Raw genomic sequence first — 22,575 nt, 5'->3', positions numbered from 1 at the left:
AGTTAAAAAATACGTCTATGTTAAGAATTGGACGATGAGTCCCGGACCTTGGCGACAACCATCAGGATGATACATGTTCCTATGATTGATACTGCCGTGAGACTGAATACCTAAACGTTACAGTTTAGTAGATGGCTGCTTGAATTATGGGTGTACGACAAGCTTACTGCATGTGTCTTCCAACCAATCTGTACAATGGCTGCTCGCTTGCTGTACTTGTTGACCGTTCCTACCAAATCATTAACAATTAAGTACATGCTTTCTCATGAAGCACTTACTTATGTAATTTGCCATCCCTGCAAAGAGTGTCATGACGGAAAGCGCCCAGAATATCGTGCCCAGTGGCTTTGCCATGCGTAGTTCTAACGGTGAGGCCTCACTCTTGAGATGGAAAGACAGGGTGATGGCCACCGATACGATGGCCATATAAACCGACAGGCGAAGATATGAGAGAAACGCTACACCACATATCTGTAAGACAATCATTGCCAGTGATGGAATGTGAATGCATGTGTGTACTTCTCTCGTTGGCGCAATGGTCACGCGCATCACTGCTTTCATTCTCAACTACCAGCGGGCCAAAGATGGGCCAGTGAAAGAAAGGTCGCTCGTCCTCACTGCACACATCATATGAAATTAGTCCGGATGTTGTGTGATGCAAACATTATGGTGTCACGTACTGTAGTTCACTGAAATCAACGGGTCGAGCTAGGTTCTGGATGGGCGCGCAGCATGCGTGTACAGTGAGGTCTTCATCGTCAATGTTCGCGTCCCGAGAAGTCATTTTTGTAAGATGTGAGTAAACAAGTCACTATAAAGTGAGAGTTCGGTGAAGATAGTTGAGGTATCGGTATGAGAGACAAGGTGAGCACATGTGATGACTGTAGCATGTCAGTCTGGTTGGTTGATTCCAGGATTACGGGTGTCGGGCGGATGATGGTGCGATAAACCCGATTGCCGGGGCCACCCTAGACTAGATATCAATAACAGCAACCAAGACAAGTTGTATAGGTCTATACTCTGCTAAAATTCAACACGATTGTTTCAATGTTTTCATAAAGGAAATGGTTCATCTTATTTTTTGTATTTAAAAGTTGTCTTTTTTCGTTATAATCAACTATTCCATGACATGAATCACCTTCAACTTCACGGTGTGCTTCACATTTATACAGTCACACACTGCCATCTAGTAGATATTCGTTAAAAACCCCATACCTCATGCCATCTCTTCTCATCGGTTCTCAATGGGCCATCCAATCTTCCAAACCTCGCTGGACTTCCCGTATTAGCCTCAGGAAGACATAACCACTCCCTCACACAGTCCGGCACTTCCTCCTTAACATGGGCAATGCAAATCAGCGCCTGCTCGTCAGAAAGACCAGTGATTTTGACCTGACCAGACTTTGATGCGTCACTCTCAACGATATCTTCGCCACGGTATGTCCTAGATTCGCCTTGTTCGAGGAACAGTGTGCACTTGTCCCGCACTGCATCATCCATGCCACTGAAGGCCTCATCGAGGACCACGACATCTGGACTCTTGATCATGGAGCGGATAAAAAGCGCGATACGCTGTGCACTGAATGAGAGACCACCAAACATGTAATCATCCGCCCACGAGAGGTTCTCGTGCGACGATGAAGAATAAGCTGGATGTAGCTCAGGCGCAAACCATCGGAGAGCCGCCTCGACCTTTTCCTTAGCAGCGTCATTTAATTTCGGCTTCGCACGGAACGTTTCCGACCATGCATTCTCGATAGTCTGACGAATAGTCAGGCTTCGAGGCATATGCTGATGAACCTCGGGACTAGAGTGTCCGATTCGTGATTGGATATCCCAGAAAGTGAGCGGCCGTTGACTAGAGCCAGGTTCTGGAAGACGAGATCGTCCGAATAACTTGATGGGGAGGGAGTAAGATTGAGGGTGATCAGAGCAGAGCAGTGAGACTATCGTCGTCTTGCCTGACCCGTTGGGACCGAAAACACCCCACCGCTCGCCACGTCGAACCGTCCAAATCAAGCCATCTTTGGAACCATCAGCAGTTTGCTGTGCCCAGTTACCAAGGGCAACCTTTCCACGATACTGAACCCTGCAGCCATCCATCTCAACGAGAGGCTCAGCACCAGGCTTACTTGGTTCTAGCTCCTTGAACGATGATTGCTCTGTATGACCTGAGCCTTCCGTAGAAGCAGCTGAGGGTAGCACACGGCCAATGTCGACAAGCGAGTGCAATGGAAGTTTCTCGTCCTCAACAAGACCTCCTTTGCGAACACCATGTACATATTTCTTCAGACCTTCAAGGACCTCCTCCTTGGGGCCCATTGAGCCTACTTGGCAGTCTGTTCTCAGATACACCAAGTGAGTAATCCAGTCAGGCACGGGGTCCTGCGGTCTCGCGCTTAGAACGAGACGAGGACTTGCCTTTTCAGATAGTGAATATAGCAGAGGACTTAAACCAGAGACTGTAGGAGGATCCAGTCCCATAAAAGGCTCGTCGAGTAATAGAACTTCCGGCTTCGTCAGAAGAGCACGAGCAATACGTGCTCTTCGACCTTGGCCATTGCTAAGAAACGAGACAGGCAGATCAAGAAGGTTCTCCAACTTTAAATCCTTAATAACTCGGGACAGTAGGCCAAGTGGTATGGAAGCATCGTCATCGCCTTGTTCCGTCTTCATAGGATTAAGCTCTGTGTTTCCTAGAAGAAAGTCCCTGAGAGAAAAGTCTGTAATCTCACGTCTCGACTCATACCTCGCCGACAAGTACGCACTTGTGGCAACACTACTGCCTAAGCCGCCACCAGTTTGTTCTGCATCGAAACCCACATACTGAATCGCCTTTTGCGGCGTGCGTAACCGTTTAGGAACGTTCTCAGAAGAAAGGTATGGATAGGATCTTGCGATGGGTGGGTCGCAAAGATATCTTCCTTTCAAAGCCTGTAGGAATGTAGTCTTTCCTGATAGCGATGGTCCAACGATACACCAATTCCGAGGCGAGTTTGATGTAGAAGGCAGCTCGAAATTCAAGTCACTAAAAAGAGGTGGATTTGGCCGCAATGATGTAGTAGTAGTGTTTGGGTGATGGCGATAGAAAGTGCCATTGGCGATCCGAATGATCGGAGGACAACTTGTAAGAGGTCTCATGATGTCAATCGATTATTTTTGAGTAAAGAACAAAGCATCATTTACGATGAATAAATAAAGATATATCGTCTTAAAAGCGAAGTCGGAATCACTAAGTGAGTGACGGTACCAGGTAATTCTGCGTGGGTCTAAGCATTGGCGGACCTGCAGCTGGCTCCCCGGAGAAAAAGGTACGTACCGTTCACCTAATTGGAAGGAAGTCAACGCAACGCCAGCGCAAGGCTGCCTTGACCTTGACCTTAAGCTGGAGCTGGAGCTTTCATCATCAACCACCAAATATACAAGTCATCCATCAACGTCGCCCGCATTCCCACCACCAAATCGACCGCGAATAACACATCGATCGTATTCTAGCGACGTGTATCGACTTCTCTCCACAAGAACCAACAATCACATTCGCCAATATGGTAAACAGCATCCCTCCATTCACCCACCTTCAATGTCATGAGAGCTAACTCGTGCCCTCCCCAGTCTCAAGCAATGCGCATCGTCCCTGGCAACTCCAACGTCCAGTCCTACACTCACATCTCCCACACATCCTCCGCCCCCTCCGCCCCAGGCATCCACGATACTCTCCGCCATGGTGTCGGCGCATCTCCCTTCGACTCCAAGACCACACCTGCTTCTGCCCACCCTCTTGAAGCTCGACTGAAGAACTGGGAGGCCACCCAGGAGTCTCTCAAGATGGAGACCCTTCGACGAACATACGGCATGGCCGAGCCCATCCGTCGTGGTATGGAGCTCAAGATCGTCCAGAACGGCGAGTGGCGGCCCATGGCTCTCGGCGGCGGTCTGCCCAGCGTCCATGAGGAAATTCTTAGGGGCCGCGATACTACTATTACCTGGGAGGATGTTTTCAAGGGCGATGAGACAAGGGCCGTGGCTGGATTCCATGACGAGATGGAGAAGAAGCTCAAGATCCAGTAAACAGCAGTTTATTTACAATGGAGAGAAGGAAGAGGCTTCAGCTGTCGCTCTGTACACCCATGGTTTCCTACATTTAGACAAGACCAAGAACGTGAAAGACCGCCAACAGGCACCCTCATGAAAAGAATCATTAATTGTGATCCATTCTGTTTATACCGCTACAGGAATAAGCTCTATATTGCCAGAAATGCGTTAATTGAGGACGCTGCCGGCAACATGCCGATTGAAAAGAAGTTGATAAATCAAATATAACAAAACCATGATTCAAGCACACAATAATACGCCAATGTAAACTCCATTAACCCCGTCTCCGCCCGTCAGAACCATGTTTCGCTTCTGCTGAGCGGTTGCAAAAAGAATAGACCAAGAAATTGATTAAAGAGTGCACGGGCAACGTCCCGCTGCTCACCATCTCGACTTGAAGGCTTTCTGGTTGCTGGGGGTGATTTTCTCTTCAACCTACAGCAACCAGGAGAGGATGAACAAAGCAATAGCGAGTTTCTTCCGGTGAGAACAATAATCGAACTTGATCAGCTCGACAATGGCCAGACCCCATAAGGGCTGTCGCTCGTTACAAGACGACGCAGCAGCCTCCACCTCGGGAACGTTGGCCGTCGCCACTACCCGATGAAAGATTCTTGCTTCCACTCTTAGGCTCCTCCTCATCAAGGTCTTGCGGCCGAATGCTCATGTGCACCACATTGGGGCTCTCAGTCGAAAGCTGGTATTCTGTTTGGCGGTCAGCAAATGAGAATATAATGTCTCAGATTTACGGTGTGCCTTACTCTTCAACTGTTCCTTATCGTCTAATAGTTTTCCAAAATGAATCAGTCTGATGCTGCTAGGACTGTTGGGCTTGGCTTCCCAATCGCTCCTCCATTCTCTCAATATTAATTCCTTGAGGGTGTAAATGCTGATACTAAACGGGTCCGGAAGGCCGCCCTCTGTCTGATCTGGAATATCCACGTTCCTCCGGCACAGGTATTTGGCGTCAATCTTGTACGGATGTCGGCTTCCTGAAGTAAGGAGAAGCGTAATAGTACAGACGGGTCCATCTGAAGAGCCCCCTGAGATCTCGCGAATATCATCTACGGCAGGTCCTATACCCAGATTCGAGTCTTGCTTGGTCGGGGGTGGAGGTGCCGTCTCCTTTTCCTTGCCCTTTGGTGAAGCTGGTGCTGCGGTGGTAGGTTGATCGGTGGTCTTGGATGGTGCTGGCACGTTGGTCGGGGGTGTTGGCTCAGCTGCGCTCGTCTCATCGGCAGACTCGCGCTCGTGATCGGCAGGCTTCTGCTCGGAGGGCTTGGTAATGTTTTCCATGGCTACAGCATCGTTAGGCTGTTCGAGCCGCGAAGTTTCAACTGGCGCAGCGTTACCACCGCTCATGGTGGAGTCCGCTGGAGCCGACATACTGGATGAAGGGTGCTAGAGGCGCGATTATGGATATGATTTGAGGTCACACCACGCAATGGACGCAAGAACGCGACGGTAAATGAAACGTAAACGAGTGATTCTTGGGTGGATAATGCGATTCGGGGGTAAGGTTCGCGATCGAAAGTCGAGGATGGCGGATAAAGGATGCGGATGTGGATGTGGATAGCGATGTGGATGAATGTGGTCAGTATCCGTAGCGTTGCTAGGTATCGGGAGTAAAAGTGAAAGACGTCAAGTTCACTGGGACGATGGTAGTAAGGATGGATCGCCCAGGCCGGGGGACCGCAAGGCCGGGGGTGGGGCAGTGAATGGCCGGAGTCGTGTCCACTCAGATAAAGCGCTCAGACATTAAGCACAGCGCGACAGCAGGGGCAGCACAGCTTGCGGTACGTTGCAGTGATGAATCACTGCAAGTGCTGGGGGTTGATTGAAGAGCAGTGAGCAAGTCGTCTACCATAGGTGAGCCAAGCAAGCCAAACGGTAAGCAAACTGTCTATCAAGGAATCGAACAGACAAGCAGCGCAAGACAAAGCAAAACAAAGCAGCCAAGAAGCCCAGTCGGCCAGCGGCTGCAGCGTTGAACCTGGAGTCGCTTAACGCTTTGCCTGACAGGGAACGAGGGGAGAGGGGGGCGCTTGGCTTGACTGGAGTGGCCGGGCCAGGCGGCTCCCTTGGTGTTCAGGCTTGGAAAACAATAAAGTGACAATGACGAGACAGTGAAGGGCAGGGGCCGCGCCGCTTGCTGATAGTCTTGTCGATCAATTCAACGATGCCGAGTTTCTAGGCACATGGAGATAGTGATGAGAAGACCGTTAGAGAGTGTTTGCTGACGAAAATCTTCAATCAGAGAAAGCAAAAAGCCAAGATAGCTGAACACGGTAAGTTCCAGGTGGGAGGTGACGACACTAATAAATACAGGTCGCCGTGATCCGTCTACTGCTTGGCACTCACACGATCAATGAATCAAATGAACGAGTCGAGCAGTAAATGAATTGGACTGAATATTAATCGATAGCAAAGATGAATCAGAGCAGACAGTATACTTGATTGAAGAATTTCTGTCGTGAATAGGTATGGAAAACAATCGTCAGAAATGTTGACTCGACCAATATCAATCGATAGAAAGGCCTTTTTTCGAGCCAAGGGAAGGTTTGCTCTTGCTGTAAGATTCAACGATAGCGGGCTAAGAAGGTGGCAGAAAACTTGGGACCTGGGCTAATACGAAGGTTAGAAACAAATGAACGAACATCCTCACCTGCCCCAACAGCCACAAAGCGAGTGATTTATTTCAGCTCCCACGATACCTATCAGAATCGATCTGGTAAATGCAGGGCCAACGTCGGGGCAGGTGCCTTCCGTTCGGTTAAGTTCGCTGGCAAAACGGAAGGTAACAACGATGGAACTTACAGCGGGTGCCTACTCGGGCAGGTAGCCCACCTAGGTGGAAGCCACTAAAAAACAGAAGGTTGCGGCCCACTGTAGCCGCCGCTGCTGCGCCGCTTGCTTAGCCCCAGACGCAAAGCAGCGCCATTGAGTTCACAGTTCATCACCATCTTTTGTGCCAAAGAGAGATTTGACTTGCACCTTGTTTCGATGGGCATTTTTCAAATATTATTCTCGGCAAACTCAGGTGAAGTCCTTATGATCAAGGTCTCGAAATGATAGAAACTCACTTGTTGTGTCTGCTCTTGGAGCTCATTTACATGCACACAGTATCTTGTCTGGCCCTTGAACTTGATGCTAACACTGTTACCGAGCTTACACGAAAAGCCATGTCCAACAGGAAGCAACAATTGCCGATGCATACTTTGATGAAGACTTTGTGTTCTTAAAATTCGACAATCTAACATACGTATGTAGGGGTCCTTGACTTGCATACGTCCTCAAGACCCGTAAACTTGAGGTGGTCCCTGAAGTCAACGAAAGTTCCCTTTATTCGACAACACATGCAAGATACTCGAAACGGTCGAGAAGCCCGCGTTGTGCATGGTCCGCATTGAATGGGAAAGCCGACTCGCTCACTTGCATGAATATTCGACAGCTCATCGAAGGAACATTCGAGCACTGCCAAAAACAAAAAGCCCCTTCTGGCTGACTTCAGGCTATCTAGATATTTACGAGGGCTGAATTCACTAAAGTATCAATCATCAATTCTTTTGCCTCTCACTTTACCCTCTGTCTTTTTTCTACTCTTTTCACAGACCAGACAGATCCAGACCAAGCAGCCAAGCCTGGATCTAGCTCAACCTGGTATTCGAGACTTTGCCCTATAAAACCCCCCAGTCAAATGTGACCTCTCGGTAGCTTTGGATAGATACATCTGACATTCGACTCGATGACTCTAATGTGCTTCGCCCCAGCTGGGTATCTGAATTAAGGTTCCCAAGCCAAACCGAATGTAGCCTACGCCGCTCTCCGGGAAACCCCCGCGGATCCATTGTCTCAAAGTCGAGAATGCTCTTGAGATGGGGAAATGGGGAGGCATTAGTAACAGATAGTTTGGGTGCTACGTTGACTAGGGTGCGTCTCAATGAGCTAACATACATACAAAACTGTCTCTTCTCAAGTGACTCGTAACTGCCTGGTCTTCAACTATATTTCCCATTACTAGTATATACAGATACCGCTTATAGCATTAACAAATCACCGTTGCTGCCAGCACCTTGCGTTGGCTGAAGAACGGCTTGAGGCGCATGCGCGCTCACCACGTATCCCGTCGAGTGGCCATTACCTCCTCCAAAGACATCGTCTCCTTGATCACCATGCATCGGCGTCATCTGCTGCGTTCCAATGCCTGAGAAGTAGGCATCAGCGTCACTGACTGCCTGTGCGATGTTCCCTTGACCATCACCCGACATTGGGTTTCGGCTCCTTGGGTCGATATCCGTCGCTGCTCCAGCGTTACCAAACATGCTGATGCTCTTCTGGCTGTCTCCGGCAACAAGAAGATTTTGCTTCTGCAACGCCGGGGAGTCTTGGAGTTTGCGTGGTCGGGCAGATCTAAAGACAGTCTGCACCGGCTTCAGATAGACCGTCGCTAGTGTTCCCACGTTCAGGCACATCTCCTCTAGTGTAGCCGAGTCGAGTCTCTCCGACTCGGCTGTGATAGCTGGTTTTTCTCCCATGACGATTTGTCTGGCTGCATTCATGTCTGTCGACAAGAGACGCCAGTACATATAAGCTCTATCTCGAAGATCGGGGTTGTCGGTCTCCTCTGTCGCCCACTTCAGCACCTTCGGGACCAACTCCTGTCCCTTGGTAGGTCGCTGAATGAAGAGCTTTACCGTGGCAGTGAGCAAAGCAAGTTGGACCTCGACAGGCTCCTCCGCAAATGAGTACAAGAAGTCTTCCAACAAAGCATCGCTGTTCTCTATTCGGTCTGCGTACTGACCAATGACCCAAACCATTGCTGCCTTGGCTTCGGGCTCATCCAAAGAATCGAGGTGCTCGCACAAAGTGCTGATGATGGATTCGTATTGGTTGGGGTATTTTCGGAAGATGTTTCGGATAACAACCGTGGCTTCCTGCACGATGTATGTGATCTTGGTTGCCACAAGCTCGAGAAGTAGGTTGATGCACCGTCGTGCCGCTGGTTCAATCTTGATCGCCAGCTTACCAATGGCGCGCACCGCCTTGCGCACAAAGTGAACGTCGATTTCAGTAGCATACTCTCGCAGTTCCGTCAATACCTCATCAATATTATCCTCTGTAGCAAGCATGAAGATGAGCTCCAGCTTTGTGACCTTGACGTAGATGGGATCATTGTATTTACAGAAAAAGACGCGGATATCGTTTCGCAGCACTTCTGGTCGTCGCTGAAGAATCAACAAAGCGTTTCGGAGGGCAAGGTATTGTACCTCGGGACCCTTTGCGAGAAGTGTGACAAGAGGTGGTGAGAGCTTTCTGCACAAGGCCGAGATCTGCTTCTGATCGGCAATATAGTTCATCAGATACAGAATCACCCGAATGCAGGTCAACACGACGGACGAATTAGAATGCGACAATCGCGGTGATATCCGCTCCGCCAGGAGTACCGCCTCTCCGGATTCTTGTGGTACATAGGACATGAGAGCCTCTAGAATATATGTCTGACCCCATCTGTTGACACAAGATTAGCGATAGTCCCTTGAATATTGTGGCTTGTCTTACTCGGAGCAGTCGGGAAGGATAGCCACCATTTTGGAAGCATTGCTATAGTCAATGGTGAGTTTGATGGCATCGCTGCGCTCCCAGATATCCATTAGACCAGCCAAAGCACTCGCAACAACGGTAGGGTTATCATCCCTTAGAAGTGAGTTTAGCCGATCAATGAGGTCGGAGCTCTCTACCATGTTTCGATCGTGGTCGTAGAGCTTCGCTACGCAGAATGCAGCCGTTTTTCGCACATAAGGGTCGCCATCTTTCAGCATGTGCTTGACTATTGGTACAGTAGCCTCGACGAATTCTCTAACATGGATATAAGACATTGTCCTGAGAGCCAACGCTCGCACCAAAGGGTTGTGATCTTCCATGTCCTATGTTGATGTTAGCCACTGCTGCCGCTGACGGAGATGGGGCGAACTCACATGTTGCAAAACGGGGATTGCCTTAACAGCAATCTCAGGCCTCATCCTAGCGTAGTTGACCAGAAACAAGAAACACCTATCATGAATTAGCAACGACGCAGATTTGATGGAAACCAACTGTCTTACATCTTCTTGATTTCCAGACTCTGGATGCCCATGCACCCAATAATGTCGGGGAACAAGGCCACCATGTCGTTATTGCTCATGGTCATGTTTGCGACAATCTTCTTGAGTGCGATCTTCTTGCCCGCATAATTTTTATCTTTCTTTCCTCCACTGTTTAGCTCGAGACGCAGCTCAGCAACTTTGCCCTGTTTGTTATTTAGTCTCGGGCCATCATAAATCGACTTGGGGGGCATGTATGCAAGGAACATAGCGGACATGGTATCGTATCGTTCGCGTCGCTACACAGCGGACTATTGACATTGACATTGAGGCGGAAACTCAATTAAAACGCAATTAAAACGCCCTTGACAACGTCAAAGTCCGCGCAAAAGCAGACGAGGACAACCAGCAGAGACCAGAAAGTAGTTTCGGTGTAGTGGAAGACCAAGAACTTATAAGACCTCAGGTCCTACGAGGCTGAGACATGATAGAAGAACAGGAAGGCTTACTCGAGCAAACAATTTGGAGTCCCCTCCACCGGCGGCGCTCGACATGGTGTTGTACTTGTATTCCAAATAATGCGACGGAACTGGGTTTCGGTAACCTTGAACGGGATGGTGGCCCTATTCCAGAACAGGCCCTCACTTCTGAGTTATTCCAAGATTCGCAACTGTAAAATCGTCTGATACTCCCAACCTAATTGGGCGGGCTGCGTTGCCCAGCGTAAACAGTTGTAGAGGGTGGATGGCGGATGGTAAATGGGAGGGGATGGTCACATGTAGGCCAATGCCTACAGTAGGTACGGGAGGTACAGTTACAGGTCGCTAGGGATGTGGTGTCTTTTCTCAATCGTTCGTTATCGCTACGGGGCTTCTCTGAGATTCGAAGAAACGAGGAACGCGCTGTATTTCTCGAGAACGGTTTGCGACGTCTGCCGAGGTCGTACTTGGGTCGTTTCGCTTCGTGAACCGGCGTCGTCGGGGAGTGGAAAGGGGATCTTGAGACCCCCGAGTAATGTAAGCCAAAAAGGTACTGATAAGATAGAGCGTTGCAATTAACCCGAAATTACAGCTGCCACAATTACGCCACATGTCAAAGGCCACAGCACATGTGGACCACCCAACCATTAACCTAATCCAATCAACCAACGTCAACGTCGCCTCCTCGAGCTGTGTTCTACATCGCATTTGCCTTTGCGCTCAATCAACGATAACTCGAACAATCGCGAATATACGGACTCCGAAGTGATACAACATGACCGCCTCCCATAACTCCCCCCTTTGGGTTTCCCAGCTCGAGCACGCTCCCGCAGCCAAGGCTAAACAGTCTGGCATTCAGGACCCCCCAGGTTACAGCTCCGGAACAGCCGTCACCAACTCCAAGGTCAGCACAGTCTGATCGCGCGATCAAATAGTCTAGCCGACTAATGCGATATATAGAAGAACAAAGATGCCGCCAAAGTCCAGCCACGAAAGCCCCCGACCGTCGAAGAGATGGATACCCTGAAGCTCAAGAAGGCTTGGGAAGTCGCACTGGCTCCTGTCAAGGGTCTGCCCATGACCGCCATCATGATGTACATGTCGGGCAACTCACTCCAGATCTTCAGTATCATGATGGTTTTCATGGCTTTCAAGAACCCTCTGATGGGTCTCATGAACACGAATCAGGCATTTGAACGTTTTCAGTCATCTCAGTCTCTTTCATCCCAGTTGCTACAGGTCAAGTTTGTGTACGTCGTCTGCCAGCTTGTTGCACTGGGCGTGGGAATTTGGAAGATCAATGCCATGGGCTTATTACCGTAAGGATATCTAACTTTATACATCAATGATAGAACTAACAACATATAGAACAACACGATCCGATTGGCTTATGTGGGAGGCGCAGAGAGAACCTTTGGAACATGCTGTCGCAGCTCTATAAGTGATAACTATTAATACGATAAAATGATGAGAGAATTCTATGAACTCAAAACACTTTTATGTTGCCCTCAATGCTTCTCGCTTGGCTTTTGCGGCTCTCCATCCCATACCTCTTTTATCGACGAGTCTCAGGAGTGGAATCATAGCTAGGTTCAGTAACGCAAGGAATGTGAAGCACCAACCTCTTCCCATTCCCTCGATCATATGATCAATAGCCGCAGTAGACGCAGCTCCAAACATGCAACGTACAAGATTATTGGCAGCAGTTGCTGTAGCGGGTGCATTGGGGTTTAGGTCGACAATCAGAGTATTGAGAACACTGAAAGAAGTTGGTACGAACATGCCAATGAGGAATACTAGAACAAGTGGAACAGCAACGCTAGTCTCGACTTGCAGAGCCCAGCCATACCCGATGAGTGTGACAATGCCAGCAAGCAGTATAGGATATATAGCCTGGATTCGTGCTGTTTCGATTGGGAACTTTGCCAGGTCGTTTCCTCGTTTTCTGTCAATAGTAAAACCAATCGCTTTCGCAATTCGTCGATAGTTCCAGTCCAAGACTCGCCCTTGAGCAACAACAGCAAAGGCACAACCAAAACCATAGGGCAAATAGCAAAGACCAACCTGAAGGTCATTATACCCATAAATCTCTTTGAAAAGCGTCGACAAAGTCGCCGCCGTCAGGATGAAAGCCACATAGATGATTGCGTTAATGCATAGGATAATGGCCATCTCCTTATCGAAGACGATATACAACGTCTTCAAGGGGTTTGGAAACTTGAGCTTTCGTTTCGGGACATTTTGGTCTGGAACATCCCCTCTATGGCTGTAGATGTCGAGTAGTGTTCTGTTCCATTTCTGGGGCGCTATTGACCCGTTTCCAACGACGTTGCGGCATGTCTCGGGGGCGGAGAGGATGAAAGGGATCATCCAGGCAGCAGAGAAGATGGCGCAAAACCAAAAGATGGCAGGCCATCCTAGGTATTGACTCAATATACCTCCAAGCAAGGGGCCAAGAGCAGGGCCGATATTAATTCCTGCTCCGACAATCCCCATATATTTTCCTCTCTCGCCTGTTGATGAGATGTCGGCCACAACAGCGTAACCGAGAGCCAGGGTGCCACTACTGCCAGCGCTTTGGACACACCGTAAGATCAAGAGTGCAACAAAGTTCCGCTGCAGGGCCAGCCCTATGTTGGCGCCTATGTAGATAGAAAAGGCGACGATGTAAGCTGGCCGACGTCCTGCCATGTCACCAAAATCACCAAATATGGTAGGGGATAGCCCCTGAAAGATCATATAAGATGTCAAGGTGAGGTTGATGAGTGAAATGGAGATGTTCAGGTCGTCGGCAATTGGGTTCAGCGCAGGGAAATAGATATTGGCAGTCATAGGAGAGACGAAACTAGCGGCAGTGACCAAGGCCAAGATCCATCGTTTGGTGTTATTAGAGAAAGTACTGTATGCTGGTCCGCTGGAGACTCTGGTCATGTTCTCAGGGTCACCCAAAATCCCTTCGTCAACTTGAGCCGAGATTCCATTGTTCATAGATTCGCCAAGCTTTTCAGAAGTTGTATCTCGAGCAGTTGGGGCGTCAGATAGGCTGCTCTGTACACTGATAGCGTCGATGTCGTGTCTGTGAGAGCCCGAGTAGTCGGGCGAAGGCCGGTTTTCGTCTTTCTCTGCCATCTTTTCTGAGGAAGGATCAAGAGATAACAACAATCATGACGTGGAAAATAAAAAAGAAGCGGCAGTCAAGTCTTTTAATCCTTGATCTACCCGCGGAATCGGAGAACGTTCTCCATAGATCATTATTCCCGACACTTCGAGATTTCTATTTCCGTGAAACCGGCCGAATCTGGACTCACGGACCCGACGATCCCCACTTCATACCGAGTCCCGGTCCGGTCCGGTCCGCAATCGGATTCATGTTGAATAGGAACGGTCAGGCCGGGGCGTTGGTAAACTATGTCTAGCTTTCGTCAACCGAGAATTAGAACGTTCAGGACCTGGATATATATGGCATCACCACCAATAGCAGATCAACTGCCTCAAGTCAAAGCCAGAGTGAAAGATAAAGTAAATAGCCTGAAGCTGTACATTATGAGCAGGAATTGTTGCGATAGAGGATTTTACCAAGTGGAGAAACAAGCGGATGCCAATATCTTTGGTTCGTAATTGGCCATTATTAGAAATACAAGATTAAAGAGGTTGCATCATAAACATGGAAGGCAAGAATTCGACTGTTCGGTATTCGACCTCCACCAGATGACTAAGCCATGTGGCTTGTCAATGTGCGTCAGAGCTCAGAGCTACGATACAGCCATGGTGTCTACAACCTTTAATCCTCACATTGAGTATGACCGTTTGCCAAGCCAAGCAAACACGCAAAACTTAAGGGTGATACTACCACTTACTGAGGTTGATCCTTCTTAGTTTTTGACTTTTTATGCGACGATTCTCCTACCTTAATATCGATTCGCTGGACACCATGAATATCACAGTCACCTTCAACGAGCTCCTCAGGGAGCGCAATGCGCCGGAAACGAAAAAACGTGTCAGCCTGGATGCCATAGATGGTTTTCTGAAAGAGGCGTATCGGATTGTCAGTGCTTTACATCCATTGCGACGCGCTCCCCAAGCTAATCAGCTTCCGTAGAATTCGCATATCACCAGCCTTCATCGAGAACTCCAAGATGTTAGACAAGCCTACCTCTCGACTGCGCAACCACGAAAGACGAATAGCCGAGCCGCACAAGGCCAAGCCCGTGTACTCTCGGACCGAGACAGAGAAGAAGTCGATGCCAATGCGAAACAGATGATTCGAGAACTGAATGCTGGCATTCGAGCTCTTGACGAGGCCGAGCAATTACGGCGGGAAACCGAAACAGCTATGATTCGAAAGAAATACGTGGGAGGTCTAGGCGCTTTGGGTTCGTGGGCTTCTGGCGGCATGGTTAGTAGCAAAACAAAGGAGCACGAGGAAGCAGATGCGAAAGCGCGAGATGTAGGCATCCACCGGGATGGCATTCTCTGGTTCTTACGGCAACGACTAGAATCATGCTGCCGAACGCAACAGGACATGATGGAAGCACGCCTGATGCGAGAGATGGAAAAGAGCCGCAGTATGCTTTCGAGAGCTGGCATTGCTGGAGACTTTGCGGAATTTCCTCCTTCTGCCCGAAGACTTTCGCAAACAGCCCCTGCAGGGCAGATCCCTATGTCCGACGACGGGCAGTTCCCGAGCCAAGGTCTCACAGAAGAGCAGATCCAGATGTTTGAGGAAGGGAACCAAGATATGATGAAGCATTTCGAGAGTAGCTTGGACAAAGTCAGGTACGTATCTATGCATCTTTCAATGTCAATCCATACACCCTTGCTGGGTTGTTTGTGCACTAGAGCTCCCAGCGCAACTGCCACCCCATGGGGAAATAAACCGTCTTACAGAAATTGCAAACTAACCCTTGCTTCACAGGACTGCTGAGAAGTCATTACTAGAGATATCCGAGCTACAATCGCTGCTTGTAAACAATCTCGCAACACAATCAGCTCATATCGAACAACTAGTGTCAGACTCATTTTCGACAACAGAAAACGTTGGCGGTGGTAACAAGGAACTCAAAAAGGCGACGCAACGGGCTAGTCCAGCTAAGTATACTTTCTTCGCAGCAGGTGGACTTTGCGCGTTTCTTGTCGTTTGGGACCTTATATTCTGAGGCAACGATAAGAAGAGGGTGTATTTTAGAGTGAAACGAATGTCTAGGTCGATCGATTAGACAAGGCAATGTACACCTTCAATTCAAGAGTAAAAGGGGCTAGCAAAGGGTATCTATGACTACCTAGGTGCTCTTAGAACATAGTTTGCGTACCACAACGCCTTATACGCAGGGCAGTGAGAGGAGGAAAGGCAGAGGAACGAGGTGAGAGGCTCTGTATCAGTATCCGTTGTGATCTAAAATGGACAAGCATTTGTGCATGCGCCCATTGTCCTGGAATATAAATCAAGTATTATCTCACACTTACAATCCCGATTGTGACATTTCATACACACGGTTGTTCAGCCTTGGGCTGTATCGTCAGGGCGGATCAGATTAAACATTCGACCTATAAAGACATACGATGTTAGACCGCTCGGCGCCCAGTTATACAGACGGCTGAAACGGGCCCAGAGCTAAACCCTTAAATTTGAGATTAGGATGTAGATTCAAAGGGAGATGAGTATCGCATCCATGGAATACGATCCATCTTGGCTGAACCATGACTGTCATACGACAAATCAAATCCATAATGCTACGTCTTCTCGGCGGGCGAATTCGGAGGTGGGCCAGCTATTATTACCCAACCGTGCATTCTGAGGCCCCGTGATGTTTGTCTAAGATTTTTTAGTTCCCCGTGACGGGGCTAAAGACACGATGCATGTATCCTACAATGGGGGCGTACAGGGGAAGTGAATCGAAAGGGTCTGGAAGAATTGGTTTGGGTTCTTTTTTCTTTCTGGGGAATAGGGCAAGTATCTTTAGGATTGGATCTATTGGGGTCACGATAGGGGAGGGGGGTTTGGGGAAGAACTAGAGAGAATTCGAAATGTAGATTAGAAAGAGACTGGATCTAAAAAGTTACGTTACGGTACATGGTATGTGATTTCACGGTACCTGAACGGGCAGCTATTAAAGATATTTGTGGCATGATATGAGATGTAGATCAGATTCAAAAACCCAACTGATCAGAGGGACCACACATCACACCATAACTGGTGTCTGTTCTCAGTTTCAAAAGTTGATTCGCCATGGAACTGGACATGGGATCAATTACGAACCGACGAAACACTACGTCAGCTTGCCCGTCTTGGAACCATGCCAAGGTAAAGCATAAGAACTTGAAATTCTGTTACGAAAAGGCACATACCTCGGTGAAAGGTGAAAATGACCGGCCAGCACCTACTATAGCCGGCCAGCGCGTGACGTTGGATCAAGCAAGGAGCCGAGGTGTACCAAGGTGGGCAATGGATTATGAGAGTTCGACATTGACGTGATAGCCCAGATGGAGCTTCACAAGCTTTTTTTCACAAGCTCGCGGGCCATTTTCGGTAATGGGTCAGACATAAAAGATAAAGATTTGTCGCAAACTCGATAGAGGGAAATGTAGCAACTGTAAATACCTTTGTCCTTAATTTGACGACTTTATCTTCAACGGTTTCACCATTATCTATAACCAGTATCTATCTGCGTGCACGAACTCTCTATCAACTGCTCGCTTCGTTCTGCGCCAACAAGTTCGATTATCACAAGGCGGCTCACTCACTTTCTATTTCTGCACCACAAAGGCTCTATTTGCAGACAATAGGGCCTGTTCAAGTATATTTATTATAGGATTACCAGAGATCATATAAGAACGGCAGCTATTTGCAAGGTAAGTTTTGAATCTTCTCAAAGTAAAACGCAAGAGGAAGTTTCCTCTATGCTGCTGCCCTTGGTCCGTTGAGCCTGTCCCTGTTGGGTTGATTTGAGCTCGAGTCTCGGTCAACAAGCAGTACCTGCACCCCCTCAAACACAAGTACAAGCACAAGCACAAGCACAAGCCAAACAGCACAAGCAAGTCCTGTGTTGTCCCATGCAACGATGGCATCAACAGGCACAAGCACAGGCAAAGCCCACCGCTCAACTCAATGAGGTGAGGTGAGCCCACCTGCACCCAGGTAGCCCAGGTACCTTTCACCTCCAGCTCTGTTCTCCAGGTCTATTTGGCACCGGGCGGGCGCCCTTTCCCCCGAGAGCTCCAGTGGTCCGGAAGAACAGCGCCTGATTTGCCCGCGTGCATTGAATGCTAGGGACATGGCCAATTGCATCAGGCCAGAATATGGTTTACGCAACATATGGCCCTTGGAGTGGATATTCATGGATCTTTACTTGTGAGGAATCCAGCCGGACCATGTTCCGAGTCTCTTTGACCTCTGGAGATAAGGAACAGAATATAGCACGGAAAAAGACCGTTGGGCTCTGGGGAAAGAAAGAAAGTGCCTGGCATCTTACACGGGCAATTATCCATTCCCAGACCAGAAACAAAAAATGAGGCGGCTTCGCGACAAACAATTCGCAGCACATTCCCACCTTTCTATTATTATCTTAAAACAGGCTTTTCACTGTTTCTTCCATGTCAATCAAACATGACTTGCGGCGGACCGTAACTTACTGATCAAAGTTACTGTTAGGTACCTTTTCTGTTTACCCCAAAGACGCACACTCCCGCAGGGGTTCAGGCCGATAGGTTCAAAGGAAGTCTCGAGTCTCTCACCTCAATTCACCTTAACTCACCCGCAAAACTCAACTTCCACAACAAGACACACGCCCCCTAGTTCCACTAAAGCCAGGCCATCGGACCGCTCCAAGACCCCAAAGCCCCCCCTCTCTTCCTCTTCCTACCCCCCTAATCGACAATCCCTCAGGGCCGCAGCCCACTATGACACAGTCACTCAACACCCCCCGTCAGGGCCAGAGTCAGACTCGGTCTCTGAGCATCTCAAGCTCAAGCTCGAGTGATAAAACGCCGCCAGTTCCTTCTTCGTCTTCCTCCATTTCTCGTCTCAACTCCATCGTCCATCACATCTCGCCCAAAATGGTTTCTACTACAAATTTCCCTGCCGAAGTCGTGCCCCAGGCACCCGAAGATCCTCTCTTTGGTCTTGCACGAGAGTACAAGGCCGACGACAGCCCCAACAAGATTGATCTTGTAAGTCCAGTTATTTATCTATCTTTTGTCGTGAAGAGTTGCTAACCTCTGGTTTCTTGTTAGGGTATTGGCGCATACAGAGACGAGAATGCAAAGCCCTGGGTGTTGCCCGTCGTCAAGAAGGTATGAATCTTGCACCAACCAACCTTACACGTTATTGTCTGCTTCCACTTCATGACATTACCTTTCTCTCATTTACCTAACACCTTCCACTGCTACATACACACATTGTACTTCTAGATGTTGTCATGTATGTGTGATGATTCCTCTGCGGACTCGGCCTGCTTCATGCCTTTTCCGTTCTGCGAATTTTGTGTCATGGGATCATCTCTTCACAATGCGCCATCTAGATCCTTCTTACGCAAACCTGCGTCACAGCTTGCCCCAACCCATCCGCCCCGCCGCCACGACTTTGGTCATGCCTTTCGTCCTGGAATTTGAGCTAACCCCACGTCTGTTGTAGGCCGATGAGATCCTCCGAAACGACCCTGAGCTCAACCACGAGTACGCCCCCATCGCGGGTATTGCCAGCTTCACATCCAAGGCTGCCGAGCTAGTCTTTGGCCCCGATTCTTCTGCCATCCAAGACAAGCGCTCAACAACACTACAGACAATCTCTGGTACCGGTGCCGTGCACTTGGGAGCTCTTTTCCTTGCCAAGTTCTACAAGGGCAACCAGACTGTCTACCTCTCAAATCCCACATGGGCGAACCACCACCAGATCTTCAAGAATGTTGGCATGTCGATCGACACATACCCCTACTTCCACAAGGAGACTAAGGGTCTCGATTTTGAGGGGTTCAAGAAGACTCTGCAATCCGCTCCCGAGGGTTCCGTCTTTGTGCTTCACGCATGCGCACACAACCCTACCGGTGTCGACCCTACGCAAGATCAGTGGACTGAGATTGCTTCAATCATGAAGGAGAAGAACCACTTCCCCTTCTTTGACACCGCCTACCAAGGATTTGCCTCTGGCGATCTTGTCAAGGATGCATGGGCCATCCGCTACTTTGTCGATCAGGGCTTTGAGCTTGTTGTTGCTCAGAGTTTCGCCAAGAACTTTGGTCTCTACGGAGAGCGTGCCGGTTGCTTCCACGCCGTCACATCTCCCGCTCCTGAGGCTTCAAACACAATCACTCGCATTGGCTCTCAATTGGCTATCCTCCAGCGATCGGAGATCTCCAACCCTCCTCTGTACGGTGCCCGTATCGTCAGCACTGTTCTCAACGATCGCGACCTCTTCGCTGAGTGGGAAGAGAACCTGCGCACCATGTCTGGCCGCATCATCAGCATGCGCGACGTCCTCCGAGCCAAGCTTGAAGAGCTCGAGACCCCTGGTACCTGGAACCACATCACCGACCAGATCGGCATGTTCAGCTTCACTGGCTTGAGCGAGAAGCAAGTACTTCAGCTTCGAGAAGAATTCCACGTCTACATGACCAAGAACGGTCGTATCAGCATGGCTGGTCTCAACGAAAACAACGTTGAGTACTTTGCAAAGGCTGTTGATAAGGTTGTTCGTGACGCTGCTTAGATAGACTTTTGAATGGTTGGGATTGTGTACGAACTCATGAAAGTGGTCAATTACCTATAGGACCCTGGAAAGAATCGGCGTTTGGAGATGTTTATTATTACCACACCTATCATGACTGGGTCTCTGCAAAAAGCATTGGACGATCCTTGTTTTAGCATGCTGTTGACAGCTTCTAATATACCTTGACTGCATTTGCTACATATAAATATTTAGCTGCTGTGTTTTGTATATCTTGTGTGAGGACAATGTAGTGAAACAGAAGATACAGGTTATTCTGGAGATTCACATGTGCAGGACAATAGCAAGGGTGTACTCTTGGCACACGCCAGAGCTTTTACCCGCAGATACAGCAAGATACCTGTACAGCAGGATGAACACCTTGAGGCCCACGATCCAAGACTACGATTGGCCCGCCTCTCACTTTGGACTACCTTGGGCTGACAGGCGGTTCCTGCTTCATTAGGTAAAAGTACAATTCTTGCTGTAGAGGTAACCAGAAGCGGAAGAAGAGGTTGGGTGGGACTTTATCGACAAATATTCGGGGAAATTTCGCGGTCTCGGGAGAGTTTCTTGTTCAACTTGTCTACTATTGCTGTGAACTGCTACCGCGGTTTCGATATTGCTATCGCCGACGCGGTATCAAGATTCCGATTTACCGTGAAGGCCGGGTTTGGCCTCGGTCTTGGCCCTGCCACGCACTCCCCTGGCTGTTGTCTAACTCCTATCTGGGGAAAAGAACGAAGCAGTCATCGTTCTTTTTTCCCTCTCTCCCTTTTTCTGGAGCAAGCCCACCTCCGCAATTTTTTATTTACCTATTTTTCCCCGCATGGGAGCCGCTCGCTTGTCTGGAGACCAGGGGGGGCGTGTACACAAAAATCTTGCTCTACGATACCATCAAAAGGTACAAACGAGATACGACACGGTGGACTCCGGCGTGAAGGGATTTTTTTCTTCTTTTATGGTGGATACAGAAATGGTAGCGAGGTCTAGTGACTGGCAAAAAACCGTGGATTTGACGTTATAAACTTGCTCCTTGTTTACCATTTGTTGTTTTCCTGTACAATTTAGTTATCGTTATGTCATTTGCCAGGCACCTTTACAGGATAGGATCCATACCCGGTCCCGACAAAGTCCGACTATCATGAATTTAATTACTTTGAATTGAATTACTTGCAACAAAGGGAAGGACAAGAAAAAACTATTTAGTGTTTCCTTGGGCTATTACACAATGGCGTATCCACCGTGGCGGGTCGGTGAGAGGTACTTTGAGGAAACTTGGGCGAGACTTCTCCGATGCCGGGGGATGGACTCCAGTCTGGAGAAGTCGAACGAAACTATGGGGTAATGAGAAGGGATAGTGGAGTCTGGAGAATGGGCGTTGGTTTCGTAATTGAGGCTGTACTTTACGAATGTCTCTCAAGCATTATGTGGAGTGGTCGTGAAGTAGGTAGTAATAGCATATGACAGAGAGAGCACATGACTGACTTTTATTTTTTATCTGGCCATAGCTTGTTGCTAGCAAGGGCTGGGAAAGACTGTCCAGCTCTTTAGCTCTGATCTATATTTACCAGAGATATGATCGCTTGTGATCTGGCGCGGCAAGATAAGGAAGATGGAGCTTTGGTCGAGTAGGTCGGGTCTTGAAGACGATTCGACAGTGACAGTGTTCTCTAAGACCACTTCAGCCATATAGAAAGATAAGGAATGGTTGCTTGGCTCACTGTTGCTCTATGAGCTACATACTAACTTGCGGTCTTTTGAAAGACTGTATCGTTCTTATTTCTGCTAGCTAAACAGATAATCTCAAGTTATGAAAAAGACTTACACAGCGGCCTTGGTGAAACTCTCGCCAGGTATTCTACCAACAGACTGAGTCTGTAGCTAATTCTGAACGGGTTGTATCTGCTACTGATATTCACTATTTTTAAGAGTACGTGTTTGATGCTATACTGCTGATCTTATCACACTCATGTATACAAAGCACGACAGTTTCGTCTTGGAATATTCTTGGGTTTAGTCAAACTCATCATGAGAGCTTATAATCACACTCAGTGGCATACAAGATATAAAATGAGATTTGAAAATAAAAAATCGATATTAATCACATCAAATTATCCATTTGTCTCTGTCGTCTATAAATTGTCAAGATCATTTGCTTCGTCTTCCTATTATGTGAGTTTATTTAACCTCACTGACACTTTTTAGCTTAGCATAGCAGCCTAAG

General features: G+C 48.5%; 10 protein-coding genes across 10 annotated transcripts; 5 read left to right on the top strand and 5 right to left on the bottom strand.

Moving 5' to 3' along the window:
- Positions 1-20: 20 nt before the first annotated feature.
- FGSG_09731 (uncharacterized protein) lies at positions 21-784 on the bottom strand (the record flags this gene model as incomplete). The annotated part of the gene is made up of 5 exons (XM_011329669.1): positions 21-110; positions 168-229; positions 279-458; positions 520-617; positions 681-784. The coding sequence occupies 5 exons, from the start codon at positions 782-784 to the stop codon at positions 21-23; spliced, it is 534 nt and encodes a 177-aa protein (XP_011327971.1).
- Positions 785-916: 132 nt separating this feature from the next.
- FGSG_09732 (uncharacterized protein) lies at positions 917-3,141 on the bottom strand (the record flags this gene model as incomplete). Its single annotated transcript, XM_011329668.1, has 2 exons — positions 917-973; positions 1,216-3,141. The coding sequence occupies 2 exons, from the start codon at positions 3,139-3,141 to the stop codon at positions 917-919; spliced, it is 1,983 nt and encodes a 660-aa protein (XP_011327970.1).
- A 266-nt stretch (positions 3,142-3,407) lies between these two features.
- FGSG_09733 (uncharacterized protein) lies at positions 3,408-4,710 on the top strand. The gene is made up of 2 exons (XM_011329667.1): positions 3,408-3,548; positions 3,613-4,710. The coding sequence occupies exons 1-2, from the start codon at positions 3,546-3,548 to the stop codon at positions 4,066-4,068; spliced, it is 459 nt and encodes a 152-aa protein (XP_011327969.1). The 5' UTR covers positions 3,408-3,545; the 3' UTR covers positions 4,069-4,710.
- On the bottom strand, positions 3,715-6,690 carry FGSG_09734 (uncharacterized protein). Its single transcript, XM_011329666.1, has 2 exons — positions 4,854-6,690; positions 3,715-4,797 (listed from the first exon to the last, which is right to left on the bottom strand). Exons 1-2 carry the CDS (start codon positions 5,476-5,478, stop codon positions 4,640-4,642), a joined length of 783 nt encoding a protein of 260 aa, XP_011327968.1. The 5' UTR covers positions 5,479-6,690; the 3' UTR covers positions 3,715-4,639.
- Positions 6,691-8,129: 1,439 nt separating this feature from the next.
- On the bottom strand, positions 8,130-10,726 carry FGSG_09735 (uncharacterized protein; the record flags this gene model as incomplete). Its single annotated transcript, XM_011329665.1, has 5 exons — positions 8,130-9,600; positions 9,652-10,016; positions 10,068-10,143; positions 10,194-10,378; positions 10,682-10,726. The coding sequence occupies 5 exons, from the start codon at positions 10,724-10,726 to the stop codon at positions 8,130-8,132; spliced, it is 2,142 nt and encodes a 713-aa protein (XP_011327967.1).
- Positions 10,727-11,426: 700 nt separating this feature from the next.
- On the top strand, positions 11,427-12,092 carry FGSG_09736 (uncharacterized protein; the record flags this gene model as incomplete). Its single annotated transcript, XM_011329664.1, has 3 exons — positions 11,427-11,555; positions 11,612-11,970; positions 12,020-12,092. The coding sequence occupies 3 exons, from the start codon at positions 11,427-11,429 to the stop codon at positions 12,090-12,092; spliced, it is 561 nt and encodes a 186-aa protein (XP_011327966.1).
- A 67-nt stretch (positions 12,093-12,159) lies between these two features.
- FGSG_09737 (uncharacterized protein) lies at positions 12,160-13,780 on the bottom strand (the record flags this gene model as incomplete). The annotated part of the gene is made up of 2 exons (XM_011329663.1): positions 12,160-12,203; positions 12,274-13,780. The coding sequence occupies 2 exons, from the start codon at positions 13,778-13,780 to the stop codon at positions 12,160-12,162; spliced, it is 1,551 nt and encodes a 516-aa protein (XP_011327965.1).
- Positions 13,781-14,582: 802 nt separating this feature from the next.
- On the top strand, positions 14,583-15,807 carry FGSG_09738 (uncharacterized protein; the record flags this gene model as incomplete). Its single annotated transcript, XM_011329662.1, has 3 exons — positions 14,583-14,696; positions 14,751-15,427; positions 15,567-15,807. The coding sequence occupies 3 exons, from the start codon at positions 14,583-14,585 to the stop codon at positions 15,805-15,807; spliced, it is 1,032 nt and encodes a 343-aa protein (XP_011327964.1).
- A 1,070-nt stretch (positions 15,808-16,877) lies between these two features.
- Positions 16,878-18,003, top strand: FGSG_13632 (uncharacterized protein; the record flags this gene model as incomplete). Its single annotated transcript, XM_011329661.1, has 4 exons — positions 16,878-17,086; positions 17,461-17,500; positions 17,723-17,766; positions 17,826-18,003. 4 exons carry the CDS (start codon positions 16,878-16,880, stop codon positions 18,001-18,003), a joined length of 471 nt encoding a protein of 156 aa, XP_011327963.1.
- On the top strand, positions 17,245-20,562 carry FGSG_09739 (uncharacterized protein). The gene is made up of 4 exons (XM_011329660.1): positions 17,245-17,500; positions 18,300-18,817; positions 18,881-18,940; positions 19,281-20,562. Exons 2-4 carry the CDS (start codon positions 18,548-18,550, stop codon positions 20,349-20,351), a joined length of 1,401 nt encoding a protein of 466 aa, XP_011327962.1. The 5' UTR covers positions 17,245-17,500; positions 18,300-18,547; the 3' UTR covers positions 20,352-20,562.
- The last annotated feature ends 2,013 nt before the right edge of the window (positions 20,563-22,575 follow it).

Source organism: Fusarium graminearum, chromosome 4 (genome assembly GCF_000240135.3).
Source record: "Fusarium graminearum PH-1 chromosome 4, whole genome shotgun sequence".
Classification (NCBI taxonomy): Eukaryota; Fungi; Ascomycota; class Sordariomycetes; order Hypocreales; family Nectriaceae; genus Fusarium; species Fusarium graminearum.
This window is presented reverse-complemented; position numbering and strand designations above follow the sequence as displayed.

Coding starts and splice junctions, on each gene's coding strand:
- FGSG_09734 (XM_011329666.1), bottom strand. CDS start 5,478: ATGTCGGCTCCAGCGGACTCCACCATGAGCGGTGGTAACGCTGCGCCA. Junction 4,798..4,853: donor CGATAAGGAACAGTTGAAGA/GTAAGGCACACC, acceptor ACCGCCAAACAG/AATACCAGCTTTCGACTGAG.
- FGSG_09739 (XM_011329660.1), top strand. CDS start 18,548: ATGACACAGTCACTCAACACCCCCCGTCAGGGCCAGAGTCAGACTCGG. Junction 18,818..18,880: donor GCCCCAACAAGATTGATCTT/GTAAGTCCAGTT, acceptor GTTTCTTGTTAG/GGTATTGGCGCATACAGAGA. Junction 18,941..19,280: donor TGTTGCCCGTCGTCAAGAAG/GTATGAATCTTG, acceptor CGTCTGTTGTAG/GCCGATGAGATCCTCCGAAA.